Source organism: Heliconius melpomene, chromosome 10, assembly GCF_056956725.1.
Source record: "Heliconius melpomene rosina isolate 202511_hmr_F chromosome 10, ASM5695672v1, whole genome shotgun sequence".
Lineage (NCBI taxonomy): Eukaryota > Metazoa > Arthropoda > Insecta > Lepidoptera > Nymphalidae > Heliconius > Heliconius melpomene.
The window spans coordinates 1,136,140-1,162,818 of record NC_140398.1 but is presented as its reverse complement, the minus strand read 5'-3'; the positions used below and the strand labels follow the sequence as shown (position 1 = coordinate 1,162,818).

Here is a 26,679-nt window from a genome sequence, read left to right as displayed (position 1 = left end):
GAACAGAAATGTCTCAACACTAGGTTCCTAAGTTTCCTCTTCCTACCCTGCTATGTGTAGGATACAGTATGATGAAAAAAAGTTTGCTAAAAGTTCTCGGCCTCTCTAGAACCAGCTATCATAAATACATTTTAGAAGGCGGCTCTAGCAGAATCACTTCGAACTTGGTAGAAAATAAGCGAGAATGAACATTTTAAAATGGCCCTTTATAACCGTGTGGCAAGTCTCGGACACTCTGAGATTCTCGCTCTGCACCTACCCTCATCGGCAGTGTGAATCTATGGAATGCATAAATAACAACATACAATATTTTTTTCTCTCTAAAACGATGTGAACAGAATAGACTAGAGAAAACTGGGGCAGTCCATGGAGAAAGAAGTATCTTAGCACTGAATTCCTTTTAAAAAAACCTACTATATTCGAAAAAAGTAAAAAAAAAATACTATGTATGACTTTTAACTGTCGTTTTTATGGTAGTTTTAAGTTAAAGTGCATTTTGTAATATAACAAACAAAAAAACTATATAAATCTTAATTTTTAAATTTGACTGTAAAAGTAGTTTTAGCGCTATACGCTCTTTAAATACTAGACTTAATATGAAATTTCAAATTATGTTTTCTTGTTATAAATTAGATTTTATTTTCATGTGCATAAAGTTTAAAATTGTAAGAAATTTTATGTCATTAACGTTGTATAAACGTGTTAAAGTATAAATTGAGCTCAGTCCAACTATGTACCTGTAATGCACTCAAAATAAATAACGTAAGTACTTGATTTTGATATTTGATATAAAAATTGTTAATTGTAGGGGTTTGCAGTCCTAAACAAGCAACACACTGTAAACGCGACGGTTGTGGGTTTGATTCTGACTTGGAGAATTTAATTGATTTTATTTACCCGCTCTGGTAATACAAAGAGCGGCGTTGAGTTCTGCCCCTTAACACGCCGTGTCTCAAATTCCGCGGTGCAAGGGCAGTGATTTGTCTTCATAAGCAGTTTCATCTGCCTACTCGGCTGTATGAGGGACAACGTGAAGCTACAAAAGATTTCATATAGATTTTTTGTTTAAAAGTATGATTACCTCGAAATTGTATATATTTTTTAATAAAAAGTTTGCTTTTAGTAATGATTTTGTTTTTATTTGTCAGATCAGTAGTTATGTGGTCACTCATCAGTTGTCTTAAAATTATATTTTCAAATGCTTAAATAATTGTTCACAAAAGCAAGGAACAAATTGCCTATGTGTAATATATTAAAAACATACAAAACTAATAAATTTTAATACTTTTTTAAAAATAGATCAAGAAAACCATATGCCATGGATACATTTTTTCCAATTTATTGATAAGTCCCAGCACAAATAAGAGAAAGACCTAAAGGAAGTAGGTCGATCAGGACATTAAGTAATCTAATCCGTCTCCTTGTCACAAGCTATCCGTGTACCAGATTTCACATCGATCAATAGGTGCAGAGACCATGTGGTATAAAGGTACCATTTTACAGTACTATAACTTTAAACTTGACGACTTATTGTTAGCGCGAAAAAACCGAAAAATTTGAAATCATGATAAACGTTTTGATAATGTTTAAATAATAAAAAAAAAACTTCCTCATTAGCTTTAATTTTTATTATGAAACAAATATATATTTTTCTAATATATATTTATGTCCTTTTTAATATACCTTTAGTATAAGCCTTTAGACAATTCAAAATATAGGATTGTTTAAATTGTCTTTTATTAAATACTGATATAATATTAATAATGTATATTATATGTCATTAATATGTTAATATTATATCGGTCTTTAAGAACGCTAATATTATTCTTGACAAATATATAAAATAAAATATTGAAACATTGAATTCGATCAAAAAGGTCACCTTGTTAGATCATTTTAATTAGAGTTTTAGTTTTCCAGAATTTTGTGAACAACAAAAAAAAAAATGTGTACTTATCTATTTTTTAATATGTGCTATATAACATGAAATTTATTACCTACCAAATATATCATACTAGCTTGGAAGCCTAAATATATAAATATATATTTCGTATTAAATTCCAATAACATCACAAATAAAAGGTGTAACTGGAAAAAAAATACATTATGGGAAAAAATGTACGCCACTGAGCTTTAGGCTCCATTCACATAATATCTATAAAATAACAAATTTCCTATGAAAAGGAAATTGAACGCTAAGTACGCCGTAACGTATATTAAATTTCTTGCTATAAACTTCTGAACCACTTGTATAGAAGTAAAAGTTATAATACTACAGTAGTAGTACTACTATACCAATAGTAGTACGACTGCTGTGAAATAAGTTTCGAGTTATTTGAAATCTAGTTATGGCTTGGCATTCAAATTTACTGTTGCCTGATCGATTTCCGGTTAGCGGTTACAAAACGGAACGGAATTGTGGAAAAGAAAAAAAAAGAAATATTACATATTTTCGTAACTGTAAGAGAAAAATATAATTCAAATAGTTATTATATGAAAGTGTGTCAAATATAATACAGTAGTACGTGCCTTTTTTTCATTTATTTGTATTTCTACAGGTATTACGATAGTAGTAAAAGTACGATTCATATGAAATAAGTTTTGAGTTATTTGAAATGTAGTTATGATTTGGTATTCAAATTTACTGTTCTGATCGATTTCCGCTCCGCGGTTACAAAAGTGTAGAATATAGCAGTAGTTAGTAGTTTTATACAGTAGTTTTTATGAAAAAGCAATAGAATTTGAAATACTAGACGATTTAAATTATATAGATTTTTTAATTTTTGCTTCGCAGTGTTTGTTCTATCCTTATTGTGATGTAAAGTATATAAGGGGATTCTTTACTCTTTAGTATTACGCCTAGTTTTGTATATGTAGGTATGACTTAAAATAAAAAAAAATAGAAATATATTTGAAACATAAAACAAAATTGAGGTGTAAAAATTGACACTAACTCAAAATTATTCGTTTGGGAGCTACAATGCTACAGGCAGACGAGCACCCTCTGTTATCATCATAGGTAGAAAACGTTACAAATTACTTATAGGGTAATATATATTTTACTATGAGCAGGTAATCTGCAACCTTACAACCAACAACACAGCTTACCGAGGCGGACAGGGGTGGTCGTTGCAGGTCCTCACTCTGTTCTCGGGCTTCGTGTGCGGATCGCACATGTAGGGGGATGCGTTTTTGCCATCTTCGTCTCTTACACATTGTATTATTAGTTCCTAAAGAGTTAATAAAAAATATTTTTTATTATAACAAATTAGGCTTGTGTTTGACCACATCATGTCTGATATTAAGTCTTTAAGCTTTACGAAGAAAAAAAAATAGCTTAAAAAATAGTTTTCGTTTAAGGTAATACGTTATAGCTACTAGTAGACGACAAGAAAACTCCTGTACCGAAGTGTAAATTTTATATGTATAAGAAAATAACTTATTCATAATATGCATAAGGATGATGCCTAACCCATTTATATTCATATACTGAAAATTACAAAATTAATTGAGTTTTTGATATACTCAACTTTTAAAATGATTTTAAGCAGTGAAATGTATGTTTTTATAAATATCTTAGAGATTTAGAACTAAATGCATTTCATTTTGATAGTCAAAAGAAAGATATTATTTGTTATTTTTTATGTTCTCTATTAGGCAGAGAGATTTAATTCTCGGCTTTCCACCTGAATTAGAAACATCGCGAGTTGAGTGGCAAAACTCACCGTAGTGATTACCTGTGCGAGGGAATGAAAATAATACATAACTTTGAGTTGAGATTAAACTCAAAAGCCGTCTCACTCCAATACGATCAATTCAATATATTACTTATTTAATACTAATACTTTACCTGAACTCCGCTTAAGCATGACGCACTGCAGCTCGTATAACCTTTTTCCTTCCAAGAATACGACTTGCCGGGAGAGCCCGGCGCCACTCTAATATTACTTGACGTTCCAAATATTAGAGATCTGCTGGGAAATATTTTTGTTACTAAAATTATATGGGAATAAATTATTTAACAAAAAGTTATGGCACTTTTTGTTAAATAATTTATTCCGTTTCATTCAATTCAGTTTGATAATACCGAAAAAATATCAAATTGTTATCATAACTGTCTGATTAGGACAAATGACTAACATCATAGCGTTTAACTTATAACATAGCTCGATAAAGCGATAAGGATAATTATCTTATCAGGGCATTATCACGCAAAAATTCATACAAAGTGATATTAGGTAATGTCACGGTGCACACACGAGTGCTAACAAAATGTCTCTAGACGTAAATATAAGCGAACCGGACGAATTTAACTGCATCGAATTGCACAATTGTACAGAAACTGTGGCGGAAATAAACGAAATTAAAGATTTTACGTATCACGTTGATATATTGGATGGCAAAGGAGAGAATTACATCGCGAATGTATTTAGAGTTTCCCTAAAAGGGAGTTGTAGTGTTATTCATAAAGGTAGTGTCAAAAATATTAGTGTTATTGTCAAAACTCTCATCAATACAACAAGACAAGAGCTGTTCCGAGAGTTACATAAAAGAGAAGTAAATGCATACGAACATATTATAGATAAATATAATATAATACAAGATAACTTCAAAGCTGAAGACCGAGTTGTTCTACCCAATTGCGTATTTTCAAGTACATCGAAGAATAATGAAGTGATAATTTTAGAAGATCTATTGTTAAGTGGCTTTGAAATAGATACCAAATTAGTCAAGTACGAGAAACTAGACTATCCCCAAGTAAAAATAATAATAACAGAATTAGCAAAATTTCATGCTTTATCATTTGTATTTGAAAGAACGGACGAAAATTTTTGAAATATTAGAGATTTATTCAGAGATCTTATTTTTCAAGATAATTTCCTTAAACATACCAAGTTGAGAAATTATTTTCAAGAATCATTTCAAATGTCCGTCAATCTCATATTAGATACAGAAGTCAGGAAACAACTAGAAGAAGTTAAAGGTGACCTCCTAGATTTGCTTAAAATGTATACAGAACCTAAAAAATATAACGTGTTTTGCCACGGTGACTGTTGGATCAACAATATATTATTTAAAAATGAGGTAGGTATTTGTGCTTGAGTTATATTATAAGTATTTTAATTTGTATTATATACAATAGTTGATAAATAGTAGTCGTTATCGGTTATTATACGACAATTATTATCCTGATTATTTTGTAACAAATGATTACATCGAATTCTAGCTTTTCTAAATAATTCTGAAAATACAGCAATAAACGAGTAATCTTTACATTTATTTGGAAATAAATATAAAGATCGTTTGTGTTGATAAAATAGAAGCTTAAAATGTAAATTATGTCAGTTAGTTATTTTTTTCAACAAATTATGACGAAAAGTGGAGAAGAGGAGGAGAATGTCTTAAAATTCTGTTTCTTCTGCCTATCCATATATGCGAGATTGTGTAAATTCTGTTTTCTGTTAGTAATTATTATTAATTGAAATATGATTCGTTCTTATGTTACTCAGTTTTCACATGTAATTATTTATTTTTCATATTTATCGTTTCCTAGATAAAAATATGTAAGTTGTTGTTTTATCTTGGTTATTAATGTGTATTGTTTTTTCAGGGGTCAAAAAGAGAATTATGCTTTTTGGACTTCCAGGCGATGCGCTATGCAAACCCTTTGACAGACATCCTATACTTTTTATACATCTGTACAGACTCCGAATTTAGATCTGAATATTTTGAAGAACTCAAAATATCCTACTACGACACGTTCAGTTTATTCCTAAAACAATTTAACGTTGAAGCGAATTCGGTTTACCCTAGAGAGAAATTTCTAGAAGATGTTCAAGAAATGTTGCCTTTTGGTCTATTAATAGCTTTAGTGGAACTTAGGATTGTTAGTATAACTCCTGAAAGTGAAAGGGTTTTGGAAAATCATGATTTTATTCCTGATACTGATCAACGAATTGATGTAGGGCCGATAATAGGCGAAGGTAATTTGTTAGCATTTAGAGTAAATGATGTTGTAAACGAATCTATTAATAATGGAGTATTACAGAATCTTTTGAGTATTGTTAGGGCTAAGCTTTCGTTTTAACGTTTTTTTCTAATTAATTATTGTTCCTACTTGATGTAAATAATTGTAAATAAAGAAAATGGAAAAGTTTATGTAACGGTATTAGTTATTTCTAATAATAGTCTTCATATAGACAATTAGGGCGTATATTTATACACTAACACATTTGTTTTTCAAATAATTAATCACTAAATATAAACCATACCTGTCTCCCGTTCCATAAGCAGGGGCACTCGAATCACCGAAGGAAGTCCCGTACGCCATGGAACAAGGCTCCATTACACATCTTTCAGTTTCTTCCGTAGGTTTCGGTCCCATACATTTGCTATCTGGTAATTTTGCTATCGTCCTACTGAACTCTAGGAAGATCTTGCAATGCACTTCCTTCTTCCTCCAGCCTTCACCGCAAGTGACGCTGCATGGACTCCATTCATCGTCTTTGATGTAACTATGAGTATAAAATAGTTTATTTAGTTTATATATTTTTTAAATTTTTATTTAAATTCGACGTGCATGAACGTTGGATGCGATTTTTTACTACGATTTTGTATGTTCCATATTGTTTTTTACATATATTGTTTTTCTTTTATTTAAAATATAGCTATTGCGAACTGATATTGTGGTTCATTCAATTCTATCATTGCTAGGGTTCCACACATGATAACACATGCTAGGTGCGAGGGGTTTCGAAAATTATATAGAAACTACCAATCCTAATAGATCTGGCTGGTATATGTAGAAGTATGTGCACCAGTGTGTCTGTATGTGTCGTCCAATTAACCTGTAAACCTAATTTTAAACAGAATTAACTAAATAACAACTCTGCGGACAATATTGAAGAAAAAAAAATAAGTTCGTAGGTGTCAGTGCAGATGTATAGTATCTTAAGAGTATTGGAAAAGTGTTTCGAAGCGTAACAAAAAAGTAGACAAACTTTAGATAGTAGTGTAATATGTGCAAGGAATAACAAACTTTATTGTGCAGTGCATAGAATTGAAAAACGTATAATCTTAGAGAAAGTAATGGTCTATGACAGGTAATGAACTGAAGGGTTCTTGCGAAAATATTAAAGTGCGCATACGAAATTGACTTTTATCTTGCTAAATTTATGTTCCATATTTGTATGAATTAGTTCTCTTCGTAGCTCTATCTATCTATCTTTAAACAGAGAAACATGGTATATCAAATCTAGTGATTAAGCTCTAGTCCTTAAACCATTTAAAATAAGGTTAAAAATGGCTTGAAGACATTGCTTTATAAAATTGTAAGCTCGAAATGAAAGGGAACAACAGCCATAGGACTTGTATGAAGTGGTATGACGTTTGTTATAATGTGATGTTGTTCTGAATTCAAAAGTGAACCTTTAAATACTGGTCAAGGTACAATACCTTACATACAACCAGCCACACGCAAAGAATATTTTGTAATTGCTGAAAACAACAACAAAATACTCTGAGCTCTTTAGGATCAAAACATTAGTTAAAATTTATATTTATAAATAAAAAATATAAATTATTATAAATATATATAAAAATGCTTACAGTTATATAAAAAAGAAATAAAATTTAATAGGAACAAAATAATAAGAACTATATAATAGTAAAGTGTAAATAAAAATGTGAAAAATTGCTACTGTCCTATACCACTCAAAAGGGGTTAAAAGAAGAATTATCATCACCAAATACAAAAATTAAAAAAGAAAATAGTAAAAATACAGTTATAAATTATTTCAAGCACTTTCTATTCTTAAAACCATTAAAATAGTTATAAAAGTATTATTTAATGATGAATTTAGGATATTCGTTATTTTTATTAACTTTACTTGTATATAAGTATGTATAAATATTTAAATTTAGATAAAGTTTTGAAGCCTTGTTCTAATAAAACCAACCAATGACGTATTTGCCTACAGAATTAATTATATTGTTCTATTCAAATTACATTCACAAATAAAATTAACTTTGTTTGGGTCATCTATTAATGGAAGTAAACATCAAACTGTTTATACCGTTATAAAAATACATGCATTTTTAATATTAACAAACTTACAATGAAATTCCATACAAAAATAAAGTATAAAAAATCAAAAATTACGCATTTTAACTTTGGTAAGAATATAATATATTATTTATAACAATAGTAATTATGCCCCTACGCAAAGGTAAAGGTAAAGGTAGCTTGTGTTTATATACAATACGTTTATCTACTACTCATTTTTTAGCTTTTAGATAAATTAATGTCGTATTTTTTATATTTTTTTCGGCTTAAGCAAGGAGTTATTACACTCTATTCTCTGCTTTCCAGCCCAATTTGAGGCATTCCTTGTTGAGGGGCAGAACTCAACGCCGCGTTTCGGTTTTCATTCAAAGTAGGGAAATTAAAGTAAGCCGAGAGCCGGTAAGAAGACCCCTTCATCCACAACTATCACTTACAGCCAAACACTGTCCCTGTTTCGTCGTTCTCTATTTGATCTTTTTTTATATTCATGGCTTTATTATTTTAACGCTATTGAAGTCAAGTTCTCCGAACTTTCTTTGTGTTTAATTTAGCAGAAATATAGTAATTTATCAAAAGTACTAACAATGTTCTATTTTCTATGTAAGCATCGATAAGCCTCTTGTACAAATAGGCTACTATTATTTTGTTCACGTGAATTTAATTTTATATAAAGCGTAATCAATAGCTACTGATGTATTATGAAGGCTGGGGTTTTTGATGAGAATTCATTACTCATTAAATAACATTTATCATGACTGGTTGGTATTAATAGACTGTCAGAATTATTTCATCAGGATTTGAATGAATGTTCTGTAAACAAATTAGTAAAAAAACTATAAGATATTTTTACTGCATCATAATTTTTACACAATGTGTTTGTTTTTAAGTAAAACTCCAACTGACAAATATGTTAAAGTATTTATTTATTTGTTTATTTTATAATGTATAGCATTCTCTAGCATTGACGGAAACATGGGAAAGAAAATGTTCAAGGAAAAGAAAGATAAGCTTATTCAAAGCCAAAATCATAATATTCTTTATTCATAATTTACCCAATGGTCAATAAAAGTATCGTCAAGTTACATTAGAACTGGAACAGGCCTACAGGTAGGAGAGAAGAACCGACGAGAAATTTATCAGTCACTGTTTCAATATATAGTTAACAATAAATTAACATGGCTATAATAGTCTCGAATAGGTTGGTTTTAAGCTTTATTTTAATTTTATATATTTTTTTAGTCTATAAATTTAGATTTTTTTACAGCTTCCCGCTGTATTCCACATGTAGCAGGGTATGCATAGGGAGCCTAGAGTTAAGATACTCACCTCCCCATTTTCCGCTAGATTCTGGAGGCATTGAGTGGCGGAACCTCAGCTTTGCCTCGACGCCAGAGCGAAGAAATTAAAATTTTAATATTTCATATCTTCGAGTGGGAATAAAACCCAAACCTTGTGTCACACGCTCGTGTGACACAAGGTTACAGTCGCACGCTCGTGCCCGTACGCCACAAATAGCCTAGTATTATAGTATTTTTTTTATTTTAAATTTAAAAATATTTTTCTTTTATTTTTATTTAAAAAGACGGCATATGAATAAAAGAAAATAAAATATCATTAATAAGGCTTGTTCAGTACGTGTTTCATTATAGAGATAACAAGCCAATTTAGTTCACAACAAAAACAAATTAGCAATTCATTCATATAAGAGCGAAAGAAGGTCGCTTTAATTTAACCAGGTTAATAATTATGTTAAGTATTACTTAGGTTTATAAATAAAATAAATCGAATTCACAATATTCCTTAGAAAAATATTATAAATTAAAGTATCAAATAAAATTATTTCTTGTATTTTCAAACTACAGTTATATTTCTTTTATATTATATTTTCTAACATTCTCTGAACTTTGAGTAATCCCAGAGCGGCAAAATGTATACAATATTTTAAGCTGCCTGCTTTTTGTACTTTTTATAGCTTTTAGAATGGAGTATAATATCTTAAAAAGGAAAAATAAGTTGAAATTATTATCAGATTTCACGTCAGGTAATTTAATACTGATTATGAATCATTTTTATTGAAAAGTACGAAGTTAAAAACAATCTATAAAAATAAAAAGATACAAACAAAATGTAATGAATATATATAAAAAATATAAATAAATTCATATTATTTTTCATAATAATAATACAAGATATAATATATAATACAAATAAAATTTCCATATTAATGTTATTATAGACTAATAATACACAGTAAAAGCGGCGCGCAAGCAAAACTGTTAGGTATATATAAATTTTAATATAGAATATATTTATTTTAGCTTAAATTTTATAATAATATTTTTAAACATAATATTTATTTAATAAAATTATATAACATTGCTTAAAATCGTTATATCATCGCTTTATCATTTTATTAAGCTCATACACGCTCAATATTATTGTGTATATTTTTGCAGCACCTCCAACCAATATAAGAAAAACATGAGTTTTATTGTATAATCTCATATGATGTCCAAACTTAAATATTTTAAATTTATATAAGTTCTTAAAAGCACTGTCAAGTAGGTAATTAATGAAAAATGTTGGTATTGTCAGTCGCAAGAAAAGGTGATTAAAATAAGCTTTTTAACAACCCTTTCTAATATTACAAATCTAAACCAAACATACTCTGTTTAGTTGAAACCGCTATTTCAGGAACTAACTGGTTCGTATTGAAAAAATATTTTTATGTTAGGTATTTGATTTATCGAAAATCCAATTGTTAGATCCATAATGATTTTAGGCTTATAAATGTAGATTTAACAATTTATTTTCATAATATTGAGCGTATACCAGCATTGTATACTTATTCTGAGTGATACTTACGTGGCCTCCACAGGTATATCTGGTTCACCTATAAGCTGTTCCGCCTTCGCTTGCGGCGGCGGATACGGCTGGATGAGAGGCTGAGTGTGGTATACGACACCTGGTAGCAGATCTTCTATATCATCCTGTTTGATAAAAAAAGTAATATAAAATAATTAAAAAAAAACTTTATAAAAATCTCTTATTCTTGGCAAGGAGTTTCTATTGTGAATTTCAACTCTGCGAAGAGGAGATATGAAAATAATTAATTTCATTGATTCGGAAACGACCCTACTACAACCAGTGTCTGCAGTCAAACGTTGCACATATAGATGACATTAGTCCTCTATTCAGACTATAATTGGACCGTTTATTTTGAAAGTGGTGTAAGTCCATTTTTGAGAAAAATGAGCTATCACGTAATTCATGCTTAATTTAATGTAATTTTTTTATATATAACTAGTCCGTGTTTAATTTCTAAAAAAATCCCACGTTTTGAACAACTTAAAATCAGTCGGTGAATGAAATTGCATAATCATCGATATACTAATCTTTAATTTTCTCGAAACAAAAGAAAATGGACTTACACCACTCTCAAAATAAACGGTCCAATTATCAATTACCTACGTCACCAACAACAAACAAATCAATCATTTCTATAATTTCTATATTAACAAATAAATAAAAGTTTTTTCTTCAATAGTTCTCATAGATATTTTCACGTTGAACATTTTGAAATATGCTAATAAAGCCTAATTGGCACCTAGTAGTAGTAGATAGCTATCGAGTGTACGGGCGTGGAAATTTGCTTTGTATAACTTCCAATTGAAAATATAATTTTAACACCGGTGCTTTTCTATTATGTATTCTTTAACTTTAAATCTAGATTTTGTATAAATTGACAATATGAAATTGTTGATTTATTTGTTTTGTATCCCGCACATAGCAGGGTAGGCGGAGGGAGTCGGGGAAGTTAGTGTTAAGACACAAAAGTTATTGTATTATAAAGGTTACTATCATTAATTTTTTTATCTTTAATCATAAATCATAAATATATGTATGTAGAGAGCTCTACTCGCTCTCTGAAGATGCTCTATTTTTTTCATTTTCCTTCTAGATACACTTTTTGTGGCGGAATCAAACACCGCACGCTGTTGCAACGATGGAAATGAAGAATAAGAAGAAGAGCCAAATAATGGAGAACTAACCGTATGGTTCCTATACATACTCATATAGTTATTCAATGTAGGCAACGTGTTTTTATTTCACTCTTCAACATCTAAAGTATCAAAGTGAAAAACAAAATGCCTTAACATTGGGTTCACTACCTACCCAGCTATAACAACATGAATATAAAATAAGTAAGAACTCTTAAACTTACATCAGGTTCACTAGCTTCCCTATAAGCGGGACAGCTGATGCCCGTGGAACATGGCCGCGAAATCTCAGGCCTGATACCAGGGTCGCATCCACCACCAGCAGGTGTACACTCCACTCCTCGTACTTGGACACCTTCGCCGCATGATACTGAACACTGTAAGAAATGGCTTATATTAGATAACAATATAAGGGACAAATAAAATAGATGTTTAGACTGTAAACGCGAAGGTTGTGGGTTTGATACTTGGCGCAATGTAATCGGCGTTCGATTTTAAATAATTTTATTACCATATACGCATAGAGTCTATGGGCAGTATGATATTTCAATCAAATTATATAATTACTAGTGGACCCGGACGCGGCTACGCCTGCTTCAACTATAAGAATATTTATTAAATATATTCATTAAATTATTTTCAATTTTCAATAGAATTAGTAAGTAAATATAAGCTTAAATAATCAAAAAGAATAATAAGTAGATATACATTATTAGAAAAAATTATCTGAGTTATTGAAATTAACCAACAAAAGGATTAAAAGTAACTAAAGGATAGATATTCTTGATAGAAAAAGTACCTAAAGTTTAGAAAAAGTACCTAAAGTTTTCCGTGCGTGCGTACATAGATATTTAAAACGCGCGGAGCGCGTAGCCAAGTGTTTTTACAAACAAAACTGGCGATCAGCACCGTGTGTTATTTTACACGAACCATTTGAAGTCACTTTTTACCTATTCGTAACTCAAAAACTATTCCATCTAAAGCTGTCATATTTGGCTCAAATATTTAGACCCCCTACCAGTATACGTGCATTAAATTTCATAAACACAGCTCAAACAGTTATTTAGATAATGACGTCCAAAAATCGTAAATTTTTAGGGGGGTGACTGACCTATAGGCCTTAATGTTAACCAAGTTCCAGATGACCTAGAATGGTGAAATTTAGCATCCGGTTAAGTAATTGGGTGTATATCAAGGGAAAAATCCGAAACTAGTATTTTTTTCTTATAATTTTTCAATAAATAGATTCAATTAGGAACATTTACTTATAGTGCCTGTAAAGAAATCATAGCAATCAAAGTTCATGATAATTGATTTTTAGGCTTAGCGCCTGACAAAAAAATAAGAGCAATGTATTATTTATATATATGTTGCTTTAATTTATGTCACGCGTTAGTAAATATTTTATTTGTTATGGAGACTAACTTCACTATTACTTACGTAAGCCATCTAAAACAACACGATGCTTTCAAGTATATTTTATAATATAAGATAAGATATGTCTCCATTTGTAGCTGAAGATGCCTCTAATTTATGTCCTGACAAAGCCTGCCATCATGTGGATTAACATCCTTCATTATTATTTATTATAATTTAAACATATGTTTTAGTACTTATTATACTAAGAGTATTTGCATAGTCGATTAACGTATTTGATATTAAATTATTATTACAATATTTAAGTACTAAGTCCTATATAAGATCCTATAAGGGTTCTGTTTTATTGCTCTCGAGGTACAGAACCCTAAAACAGAAAAAATACACTAAAAAATAAATATAAAAAAAATAATTATATTGATAGAAATATATATAAAATTTAAGAATAATATACTATCTGTAAGGTCAGTCGTGGCACAGGGGCACAAAGTGTGACTGTTAAACCGACTGGTAGTGAGTTCGATTCCCACTCGAGGAAATGAAATATTAATTTAAACTTATATTTCCATTTCTTCGCTCTGGTGTCGAGGCAAGGCGCGGCGGAGAGTTCCGTGACTCAACACGCAATGCCTCCAGAATTCGATGGAAAGTGGGGTTACTGAGTGTATTAACACTAGGTTTCCTCTGTCTACTCTGCTGTGTGCGGGATACAGCGTGAAGCTGATTTTATTTTTAATTTGATATATTGTCAGCCTACCAGCTATCTTAACAGAAGTAATTGTAAAGTAATTATTAACAGTAAAAATTTAAGTAATTGTTAATAAAAAAATAAGAGAAAAAAAGAGAAAATTAAAAATTACTTAAACAAAATAATAAAAAATAAATAAATCCGCTTTACGATGTATCCCACACATAGCGGGGTAGACAGAGGGAACCTAGTGTTAAGACACTCAGTTCCCCTCTTTCCATCGAACTCAGGAGGCATTGCGTGTTGAGTTATTTCAACAAAATAATGAAATTAGAAAAAAATAATAATAAATATATCAGATTTCTAAACGCAGCATACATTCATTATTTTCTAATCTGACAACTGTCATTTAATCAACAAAATAAAAACTATAGTCGAGATTCATAGATAAATATAATCTATTTTCATATATAATTAAATATCGTCTTAAGAGTAATAAAACATAATATTATTGACCATAATAAAAAAGTAAATACCTAATTATATTAGATATATTTTATTGTACGAAGGCGCTCATATTTTAATAGTTTTTTTGGTCTGGGTTTCATGATTTTACTGGTTTTAGGAACACTTGTGGAAACGGCAGAGAACGAAGTCGACCTTGGGATCATATCAATTCAGATTTGTACCGTCAGCACTTAATAAACTTATTGTTTATATTTTTTCCAAGACATGTTGAACAATGAGTCGTTCAATAGAATTGCTTGTGGTTGAAACAAGAACCTTACACCGAATTGTTCCAATGCCTCCCGATGGGAGCTGTCTCTTCCATGCTATTGCATATTCTTCGTTTGAGCGTATTGATATACAACAAACTAATAAATTGCGCGAGACTATGGTAGAGTACGTATGTCGTAACTGGAATGATTTAAGTATCTACACTAGCGCTCGAAACGGGAATCTTTACTCTTCTAAAGAAGACATGCTTTGCTTAACTACGTACGGAGCTAGTTCCGAAATAAAGGCTGCAGTAGATTTGTACAGTACTAGCGGACGCGCGCAGCTTCGCTTGCTTATTGCTTAGGGGTGAATTCTAATAAACTTTGAAACACGTGTTCAATAAAATATTTTTAAGAGTCTCAATTTCAAATTTTATAAAAATCAGTGGCGATTTAAAGATTTTTCTATATAAACTTTCAACCCCTTATTTACACCCCTAGGGGATGAATTAAAATAAACCACGAAACTTATGTTCAATGAAATATTTTTAAGAGTCTAAATTTCAAATTTTATAAAAATCGGTGGCGATTTAAAGATTTTTCCATACAAACTTTCAACCCCTTATTTGCACCCTTAGGGGGTGAATTCTAGATATCCATGAAACATATGTTCAATTAAATATTTTAAGAGTCTAAATATCAAATTTTATAAAAATCGGTGGCGATTTAAGAATTTTTCCATACAAACTTTCAACCCCTTATTTGCACCCTTAGGGGGTGAATTCTAGAAAACAATGAAACATGTGTTTAATTATATACGTCTAAGAGTCTGAATTTCAAATTTTATAAAAATTGGTGACGATTTCAAAAAAACCTATACAAACTTTCAACCCCTTATTTGCACCCTTAGGGGGAGAATTCTAGAAAATGATGAAACACAATGTTCAATTAAATACTTTTAAAAATCTAAATTTCAAATTTTAGAAAAATCAGTGCCAATTTAAAATTTTTTCCATACAAACTTTGAACCCCTATTTCACCCCTTTAGGGTTGAAATTTTTCAAAATCCCTTCTTAGTGGATGTCCAGATTACGAAAGTAAACTTTTGTCCAAATTTAACGTTTCTACGCACAGCGGTTACGGCTGTGCGTGCGTCTTACCTCAGTCAGTGAGGACAAGTCCTTTTATATATATAGATAGATAGATTAAGATAGAAGTGTATTATCACAATGGTGTCCTACTTGGTTTATTCGGCGAACAGAAATGTCCAATGAGTTTTTTATTGAGCAACTATTGAGTTTCTTGCCGTAGTAGCTTCCTATAGGAAAAGTACTTGTAATGGCCAAATTGAATAAAGAATATTTTGATTTTGATTACATTATAAACCTTTCTACTTATGATTTCTGTACAAAAAGTAATGATATCCCGTCAAAAACATAAATGTAAAATGAAAGCCAAGTTCAGTAATAAAACATATGCTTTCAGCGATAAAAGAAGTGAGATGTAAATGTATGCCAAGTTCAATGGTCAGTCCTGAAATTTATTTTTAACAATATAAAATATTTTATAACAACTGTAAATGCCCATTCTTCTTACAACTTGGAGACTTTATTTATGTCTAATATCTGATTTGGCTAGTTTTCAAATTAATTTACATCGATATAAATGAATGTATTCAAATTGTATTCTACTCAGATTCTATTGTAAATTCATAAGAAAACTAGCCAAATCAGATATTAGACATAAATAAAGTCTCCAAGTTGTAAGAAGAATGGGCATTTACAGTTGTTATAAAATATTTTATATTGTTAAAAATAAATTTCAGGACTGACCATTGAACTTGGCATACATTTACATCTCACTTCTTTTATCGCTGAAAGCATATGTTTTATTACTGAACTTGGCTTTCATTTTACATTTATGTTTTTGACGGGATCGACTCTACGAAATAACTAAACATTTCTCTCTATTAAGCAGGATAATTTTAGCGGGCAATAATAAGTAAGTCAAATAAAATAAGAAGAGAACCAAAGTGTAGCTTAAATTAATTATAAACAGCAAATAATTACATAAACATTTACAATAGTTCGAAAATGTATGAAAATTTATAAAACCGTCAAAGTCATCTGCCCGTTCGCGTCGGTCATACTCATACTATGCCGCCCGAAGGTTAGGTCATTTGGAATCAGTGACATCTCCTTAATTATTTATTAGAATGTTATACAGTAAACTATAATTTCAATCTAGATAAAATGTTAATAGTGCCTATTATATTTATTTTCATAAGGATGAATATTAAAATGTCGCGGTAACGGTTGCGTAGCGACGCGACGGTTGTTATTAACATGGCAGAATAAACTGCATGTCAAATTAGAAAGTACTTTAAAATATATTAGTATATATGTGTAATGTAATGTTATATAGCCTATAGCACTTCTGAAGAATGCAGCTTTCATACAAAAGAAAAACAATGAAAATCGGACCAGTAGATCCAGAGATCTTAGCGTTCAAACAAACAAACAAACAAACAAACAAACAAACAAACAAACAAACAAACTCTTCCGCTTTATTATATTAGTATAGATAGTATAGATAAATAGAACGTCAAAGTCTCCATTACACAATAACAAAAACAGACATCCTGCTGGGCGATTTTTTATTATTTAACTAATATTTGTGTACCTACGAGTAGTTTGACCGTCCCATGAGACTACAAGATCCAATGTATTTGAACTTATTACTTACTCAGTTTAGTCAAACTCACTGTCTGTACCAAGATGGGTCGTTTTTAATTATATTTGATATAACAAGACGAACACTAAATTTTCAAGACAATCCTCCAACAACTTTATGGTAAAAATCTAATAAAATTTCAAATTAGTTCCAGACATTCGAACAACTTTATTTCAGTTCTTTTCAATATCAGAGCTACTGAACAAAGAACAAAGTTTTCAGTTCTGTTACTTTTTAGAAATAGAGACACATGTCAAGTTTTTTAAAAGTAAAATTTTAAATTGTGTAAGTTTTATTCAAATAAAAGATTTCTTTTTGCCATATAAAATGTAATGGACTTGTAAATTCTCTTAGCGAATACAATTTAAAAATAAATTTAATTACTCTTGAAACCATCGTGGCGCAGTGCGATAGCATTTGACTGCAAATTTAGAAACTATTCAAACGAACAAATTATTTTCAAATTATTGGAAGTGACTAAATATTCCTACTACTGAAACAATTTTACTAGACTATGAAGGGAGTAGAGTATAGACAAAATTTAAGGAGACTTTTTTTTAAATAGCCGCAACAGCGTGCGACTCTACCTATATGTAACAATTCAGTGTAAGACTGTGAACTGTCCTTGCCGTGATGATGTTTTTAATGACAGTGTGTGGCGTTCAGTTCTGTCATTTAACACACAATATCTCTTATATTAGGAACGGAGTACTTTAACATTAGATTCCCTGTGCCTGTGCCTGTACTATGCTAAGCGCAAAACAGTAAATCACTACAAAAAAATCCAATATAATACAATTTCCTTTTACTAGATATACAAATTCAAAACTATCATTTCCAATCAGGCACGTCCAAAAACCTCATACTCGCAGTTAGTATTTGTTAGTATGTAATTAAAGAGAACTAACTTAAATTCATCGTGACTTCCAGTCTCCAGAGTTTGCAGTGTCTTGCTGTTCTGTTGATTCTATAACAAGTTGAGGAACTAAGCACTTAATAGGTTGGCCGGTGACTTCGTTGTCAGTTTACTGCTAAGTTTAGACTAATTGCCCGCCCTGCCCGTTATGCGGAGGTAGCAAAAGTACTCTGGTCTTTGATATCGGTGAATGTTAGTATCTGCCTAAGTTTTAATTAATATTTGTATTGGAAATAAGTTTAAATATCATCTAGACTTTAAAAGTTTTGGGTTTTGATATAGATTTTTTTAGCTTTACGTTGTATCTCACATATATCACGTGTCTATACTGCAGAAGGAATATAGGAGTGTCAAAACTCTCCGTTCCCTACTTTCCACCAAATTCCAGAGGCATTTCGTGTTGAGTGGCGGAACTGAACGCCACGCTTTACCTACTTACCAGAGTGCAAAAATTAAAATATTAAATATGGTGCTGGTGGCCCTGGTTCCTCAACCAACCATTAATTATAATAACAAGTATAATAATTAACCCAAGCTAAGAAAAAAAGATATTTTGTCGGTCTAACAAACTTGAAAATAACTCCAATAATTGTAAAAGAAAAATATTAATTACCAGAAAGTAGTTCAATAAAACACGTAACTATCTATTTAAAGTGGCGCAAGTATTTTAATTAGGCGCGAGTACATTTAAGTAGTTCAAACAAAACTTGCAAAATGAACGGCAAGTAGTAAAAAGTCGTTAAAACATTGAAATAAACATTTCTGAGAAGCTTGTTAATACTGTTCTGAGGGTACTTCAAAATTGTATCTTTTGGCAGAACTGAGTGTTGGGTAAATTGGTTAATATAATTTTATTGTAAAAATTTTATTAATAGTATAATTTCTTATATTTTCTAAGTAAGTAAGTTAAGCTCTTTTGCTATAATTTAGTAGGAAATATTTTATTATAATTCAAGAATTCTACTGAGTTGTTTTTTTAGCTTTTATTATCAATATGTTAACCGATCACATTTTTTTTAGTTTATTCATGTACGTAGGTACAGTAGAATCGATATTTCTATCCTTTTATTATATTATAGAGATTATAATGTTTATTTCTTTAGAATTCAAAAAAGTGTTTTTGTATATATGTAATTTTTAACGTTCATATTTCTTAAACATGTAATATAGTAGTATGTGGTTTAATAATCTCGTTATAAGAAATTTCAGATTCACGATGTATCAAGAATGGAAATATAAACGTACATAAATATTTCACTTTCTCGAGTGGGGATCGAACCTACAACCATCGCGTTACAGCTACACCCTTGTGCCGCGGCGCCACGACGGCCTCAATATTTCAATATACCCTCTACGTGAAATGTGCTACGATGCTGCTACGAAACTGACAGCCCTGTGTTAAGACGGAAGAGTGGGAATTGAACCCACTACTTACGCTTACAGTCAGACACTGTACTATAACTTGAAAGTTATTAAATTTAATAACTAAAATTAATAATAACACACACAAAACATAAACGTTTACACTCAATACAATAACTGAATGTAGTATAAGTTTGAAGATCTCAAGGAATTAGCCAGAAGTTTGAAGGCGGGGGTTGCTCCGCGTCCCAGAACTGTTTTAAGCGTCGAAATTGAGTTTTATAGCGAGTTTGTGATTATTCCATTTCTTAGTTCGCTCCTCTTTATTTTATACATTTTAATTTAGTTTCGCATTCAATTCATATAATGGTTAGGATTTCATGGGGTGTTGTAATTTTAATTTTAATTTGTTTTAGTTTTGTATTTACTATTAAAAAACTGTTACTTGTGTCTGTGAATTAAATGTAAAAATGGGACATGAATAAATAAATATTAAATTTTTGTATGTTTGTACAAGCACGTCTTCGGAGTTACTGAACAAATTTAAATACATTTTTTTTGTTGTTTTGTTTAACTATTAGGCCTGGGCAGGATCTAGACATATTATATCCGCCACTACTTGCAACGCAAGCAAATTAACGCAACAAGCAACGAAAAGAAAATATGCATAAGAAAATGGAATTTTATTAATACCTTTTTTATTTTTTAAACTCAGACTGATATTAAAAAAAGGTTCTAAGTTTATTAAAATTGATACAGCATTTTTACTACATTACATTACATTCAGCCTGTTATCCTGAGCTTTATATTAGTTTGTCAGCAATATGGTCATATTATATCTCTGAGCTCAGTGTGCCTGTTGGCAAAGGCCTCCTCTAAGTATTTTTACTACTGAATAACAAAAATCTTACTCTTTTTATTCATTTGAAGTTACATTAATACAACATATTAATTAAAATCACCACCAACAATAGCACGTATGTAAGTTTGTCCAACTGAGATTATAAGGTAAATCGCTATACCTACGTAACTGTTTTGGACAACGTCGAAGTTTATATTGTACTTTGAAATGTTTCAGCTCGAACATGTAAATTGTCTAAGAACGTGAGATTGCTTTATGGTTTGCTACAAGCTTTGTGTTGATGTATAAATGGGATACATCATATTATATGAAATGTTTGTGTTTTGTATAGAGAACGGAGAGTCCTAACAGTTCTCTCTGCCTACCATACGATAAGCAGGATACACAAAGACAGATATTTTTTTTTATATTTATAATTTCACATAAGATTAACACAATAACAGCTAAAACCTCCGTCGGTATTGTAGATTAGTTCCTGTACAGTTCAGTGTACATCATCGCGTAAAAATTTATGGCCGCAATAAAAACATCGGGCTACAGTGTGCATTTGACTACGACTCGCGAACATCATTTGTACAAATGAAACTGAGAATACCGCTGTTGTTTTGTTTGGTTAGAGGGACGGTGGTTTTGGATTCAAATTTATAAACTATGTTCGTAAATTTTCTTTATATTCTTGCAGATCCGTAAATTTTTTTAAAGCGGTTCGAATGTGGCGAACATAGATTTTTCTTTTAAAGTATAATGTTTTTATTTTTTTATATATACCAATATATAAAAATCTTTAAAATTTTCGTACAGAACGTTACTCAGAAATATATAAGAAAGCTGAGGTAATTCGCTATAAAAATCTAAACGATTTTTAATTTATTGTATACAATAAAGCAAAGTATTAATATTTCAATCTTAGAAAAAAAGCAGAAACTGTTGCATACCAATGACGATAAAAATCATATCTTATATTGAAAATGTTATAACATATATTATTACCTATAAATTACTTTTGTATTTCCTTATAACCTAATATTTTATTCAAATAACACTTTAAAAATCTCCCATCAACCGTTACATTGTCGTTTACTATCGACATAAAGCCAATACTTCCTTGCCGTACTATAAGCATTGCTAAGTAGAAAAGATAAAATTTCAATATAACCCTCTACGTAAAATGTGCTACGATGTTGCTACGACACTGACAAGTATTGTGCGCTGTTAAAATGAACGCTATTTTAGCCTTAATTTTTAGGAAAAATACGTTAAAATATAAATTAGTTTGGTAGTTATTTGCTATAACTGATACATCAGAAGTAGTAGGTTCAATAGTAATTAGAAATATAGAATTTTGTTATTGGCAGCTTATTGGCAAGGTCAGCAGAGAAAGATTAACGTCATACTTTATGTGATTAGATCAGAGAAAAGAAAAAAAAAACTTAATTTACCTTGGTAGGAGTCAAACCGACAACATTAACTTAAAATAGATACTTCTACAACGCAACGATAAAACTCAGTTTTCTATGAAAACAATATAAATTTTAATTAAAAATTAGAATTTTAAATTTGCATTTCAAGCAAACAACCTGTATAAGAAGACAAATACTGAACAATTTTTAATGCTGGATATGAATTTTCAATTTAAAATTCACTAACGTTGTAACAACACGTTCGAAAATAATGTGAAAAATAGAATTTTTACGAGGAGCTTCCGTTTTAGAGTCAAGCATCGGAAATTTATTAAAAAATCAAAGTGTTTTATGCCGGATAGTTGAAGTGGCGATGCATAAAGAAAAGAAAAAAATATTTGTACGTTGATTCTTCTTATAATATAAAACGATTTTTACATAATTTTATAGATTTTTTTAGCTTCACCTTTATCGCGCACATAGCAGATTAGGCAGAGGGAATTTGGGAACCTATTTGTGTCATAACGACACCCCGTTTCCATTAAGACACTTCTGTTCCACACTTTCCGCTAAATACTGGGGACATTGCGCGTTCCGTGGCAGAACTTAGCACCGCACTTTGCGTCGTTACCAGAGCGAGGAAATTGAAATAATTCATTCTCCCGAGTGTGAATCGATTCCACAGCCTGTCGCGCATACGGTTATATGTTGGCCACTGCGCCGTGACGGCGTAGTTTTGAATAATGACCATTATATAACGAGAAAAGTACTAAATCATTATTTTTGTAGCTATACTTCCCCTAAAACCATTTCAAAAAAGGGACGAAAAAGTAAAAATTCGTTGAGTAACATAAACCTCCACCATATGCGATTGCTAAAGTGTCAATCTGGAACATTCGTCAGTGCGTCACTGTGACACGGGATTGACGTTGTGTTTCAAACATTTTGTTGCAGTCGAAAATATAGTTTGGATTTGTATTTGGATTTTTCAATGTTTGCTTTAGCGTTAAGTTCCGCAATGTAATTGTAATATTTCTTTTTTTTTAATGGTCGGATAGAAAGAATTCAACAAAATGAATCATGATAAATAATAAGAGAACATGTACGCGCACGCTGCCTACCCTATTATATGCAGGATACAGTGCGAAGCTAATATTTGAATAAGAAATAAACTATGGTACCCCGAACGCTTATATTTCATTTGTTTTTCTATTTATTTTGAAGACATAAGATCCAGAGTGACGTCGTTAAAAAATCAACGCTTTTCAATATAACATTTGCAGAAAGTGAAGAACGGAGTGATGCGTCGCTAGTTTCTCGTTATCTAATAAATAAAATATAATTTACTTTACTCTCCATGAAAGAAATTTCAATTTGTAAACTATACTAAACTCACCCCAGACCAAGGCCCCGCAATCCAAGTCGGACAGTTATGTTCATTGCACGCCTGCGTTGATCTCGGAGCTGGTGATATACAGCCCGGCTCTGAGCTTGTTTCTGAAAACAAATAACAAATTCAAAATTTGTTGAAAAATTATATTTAACTATTTTTAGTATTATTACACATTTAGGAACAAATAATAGAACGAGCTGTTGAGAAGTATTAGGTAGCTTGATATGGTATATCTTAATAATTAGAGCTTTTTGACGGCTTCCGGCATGCGTTCGAATTTGGCTTTACTTTAAAAAATTTATATCATATCTAAGAACTTCACGTCTCTTGTATAAAATGTCTGACGAAACGCACAACTGACGGGTAACAATCAGACACTATACCGCTGCGCTACGATTACTAGACTAATTTCTGAGTAATACAAACACAAGAACATACATACATACACAAATCTATAACATACCAGGATCGTAAGTATCAGTGCGTGTTATATTAGCAGACCGCGCGCACAGCACTCGGCGCGTGCGCACTCCGCCGCCGCAGGTCACGCTGCATGTTGACCATTCGCCTACGTACCATCTAAGGGGGGAAAAATATATCAGTGACAGACAAACAATGCACAGATGTAACTACTGCCCAAGAAAGTTGAAATTTGCAACACACAATTCCTCCAGAACGCAGCGGAAAGTGGGGAACGTTGCATCTAAACACTAATTCAATAAATTTATTTTAACTAAAAAAGGTGGGTTAATTAGTATAGGGGAGCACTAAAAAACAATAAAATTGAGATATTCCACTTAAAGTCTGTAAGTTGCGTGTGAAGAGTACAAGTATAACATTACTTACAGCTCAGTGAGCTACACTAGTTACACTATATTTTATTGGTTGAATAAGCAGTGAACAAGTATAAAGTTGTTTTAAAGTATCTTCTCCAAGTATTTACGTAGGAAAGCCTTTCAGCTAAACCTCTTACAACAGTAGATTTCGCTAGTTTATCTAAACGAATAAAGTTTTTGCTATTAATATGTACATTTTAGCTTCATCAGGTGGAAACTGGAAACCTAGTGTTAAGTTAAGTGACACCCCGTTGCCATTAAGACAAATCCATTATAAATTTTCCGCCGAATTCTGGACGCAATTCGGCTTGTTAGTGGTGGAACTGAGCGCCGCGCCTTGCTTTGTTTCCAAAAATAGACATGAAATGTAAATATTAAATATTTCGTTTTCTCGAGCGGGTCTCAAAATGGCTACGTTATTATCAACACTTAGCACTCTCTTATTAATAAGTTAAATGTAAATACTTACGAATTATCTTTTGCTTTTTTAATTATTCTTTTTCTATTAAATATAATATTACAAACAAGTTGTCAAAAGCATACGTAAATGCGCAAATCCGTCCTCTGACAATGCAGGGGTACCAACATAATTATGTAAAATAAAAATATTTATGATAATCTGTCAAAAATTAACTACTAATATTTCAATTTACAAATAGTAGTTAATTTTTGTGAAGATATATTTTTAGCAGTCAAAAAAAAAATACATTTTATACTTTAGTAAATAACATTTTTTTACTTTAAACAGAAAAATTTTAGCGGCAAAAAAGATTTGAATTTTTAAAATGTCTGACACTGTGACACATCGTTAACCTCGTTCTACAGACAAATAAACGGATAGGCGAATAAAGCGCGCCTGTCTAAAATATACAATACTATTTTTCAACTTAAATCTTCGATGTTCTAAAACTGTACAAAATTGTTATATATGAAGCGAAAAATATATTTAAAATGCATACAAGGATTGTGAAATGTTTTTACTTTTTATTTTGTTTGCAGTTTTTTTTATTTTTTGAGGTTTTACTTGTGTACGGTGTTGTAACTTGTTTTACAATAGTATTTGGAAAGAAATATTGTTAAAAATAATATTATACATTTTCGTTACCAAAAATTTTATCTGATTTTGACGGACTCGTCATATGCAAATATTCGTCGTTTATATTCAATTTTTTTATTCATTCTTCGGTTTAAATAAATTCATTTAACCTGTATTGATATTATCTTTAACTCTAAACAAAGTGTGCGTAAAAAATATAATATAATATTCCACGCAATTATCGAGACATTGTTCTTGACTGTATGTTCTTTCGTCCCGTCGTCTCCAGAGCGGAGAAACGATAAAAAATCATTCCTCCGATTAGAAATCGTCCGAACAGACAATCGTTGTGCCCACACTCAGCATAGCAGTATTTTAAGCTTACTCAAATATTTAAAGTGGGAACGGAGTGTTTTGACACTAGATTCTCTCTACCTACCTGATGCCCTGATTTATTTTTTTTAAATATTCAAATTACTTACTTAAATGGACACGGATGCGTGTTACACCGCACCACAGCGGACGCTGGCTTGTTGGAGCCGTCGCAGAGCTCCTCCGGCGCGTCGAGTCCGGTGAGGCGGTCTCTACACACAGCTAAGGACATTTTGTAGCCTAGAGGACAAAATGAGAGTTAACTTGACGTTATTTATTTTTAATATTTCTAAAGTTATTTTAAAATGAGCTTAGAGAAATATTATTATAAAAAGTATTAAAATTGTGACTGTAAACACGACAGGTTGTGGGTTCGATCCCCATTCCGGGAAATGAATATTAATAAATAAAAACTTATTAATATTTTTATTTCTTTCCCCCGTTAACAAGGCAAAACGGGGCGCAAAGGTTCAAAAATTGGATGTAAAGTGGCGAACGAAGTTCCTCCATATTAGGTTCCCCCCTTCCACCTTAGGTATTAGGTTCCCTCCTTCTACCTTGCTACATGCGGTAGATATGCCTGAAAAAAAATGTAGAAACAAAAACTACGTAAAATGCATACAAAAATGTAATTTAAAAAAACCTAAACAAATTAGGGCAGTCCTCACAATAAAAGCACGGACTGTTTAAAACTCGGAAGAAAGCTACTCGCGGAATGGCGCCGTTCTGATAATGAAAAGAATTGTGTAAAATCCGCAGTATTTAAATAGCCATTAGGAAGAAATCAAAATTAGTACGCGGATGTAGCTGGTTTTTCTAGAAGGATGAAATAGTGGTTTTTTTTACTACAAAGTATTCATGTTGTATCCCGCATATAGCAGGGTAGGCAGAGATAACCTAGTGTTAGGACACTCTGTTC

At 31.1% G+C, this 26,679-nt stretch overlaps 1 protein-coding gene and 1 pseudogene across 8 annotated transcripts in view; one reads left to right on the top strand and one right to left on the bottom strand.

Annotated features, from left to right (window-relative positions):
• The window catches only part of nolo (ADAMTS-like no long nerve cord), a 281,142-nt gene that overhangs the window by 22,522 nt on the left and 231,941 nt on the right, over positions 1 to 26,679 (bottom strand). For 4 of the 7 annotated variants that reach the window (XM_085191633.1, XM_085191640.1, XM_085191636.1 and 1 more), the window contains 9 exons: positions 25,871 to 26,000; positions 23,980 to 24,095; positions 23,520 to 23,620; positions 12,291 to 12,443; positions 10,931 to 11,055; positions 7,456 to 7,497; positions 6,273 to 6,515; positions 3,851 to 3,974; positions 3,109 to 3,230 (listed from right to left, as the gene is read on the bottom strand). In XM_085191633.1, coding sequence (XP_085047759.1) covers positions 3,109 to 3,230; positions 3,851 to 3,974; positions 6,273 to 6,515; positions 7,456 to 7,497; positions 10,931 to 11,055; positions 12,291 to 12,443; positions 23,520 to 23,620; positions 23,980 to 24,095; positions 25,871 to 26,000 — 1,156 coding nt within the window. The remainder of the gene's footprint in view (positions 1 to 3,108; positions 3,231 to 3,850; positions 3,975 to 6,272; positions 6,516 to 7,455; positions 7,498 to 10,930; positions 11,056 to 12,290; positions 12,444 to 23,519; positions 23,621 to 23,979; positions 24,096 to 25,870; positions 26,001 to 26,679) is intronic. The other 3 variants (XM_085191637.1, XM_085191639.1, XM_085191635.1) reach the window with 2 other exon arrangements.
• LOC146535084 (uncharacterized) lies at positions 4,217 to 6,682 on the top strand (annotated as a pseudogene). The gene is made up of 2 exons (XR_014878342.1): positions 4,217 to 5,085; positions 5,612 to 6,682. The product of XR_014878342.1 is annotated as an uncharacterized LOC146535084 (transcript).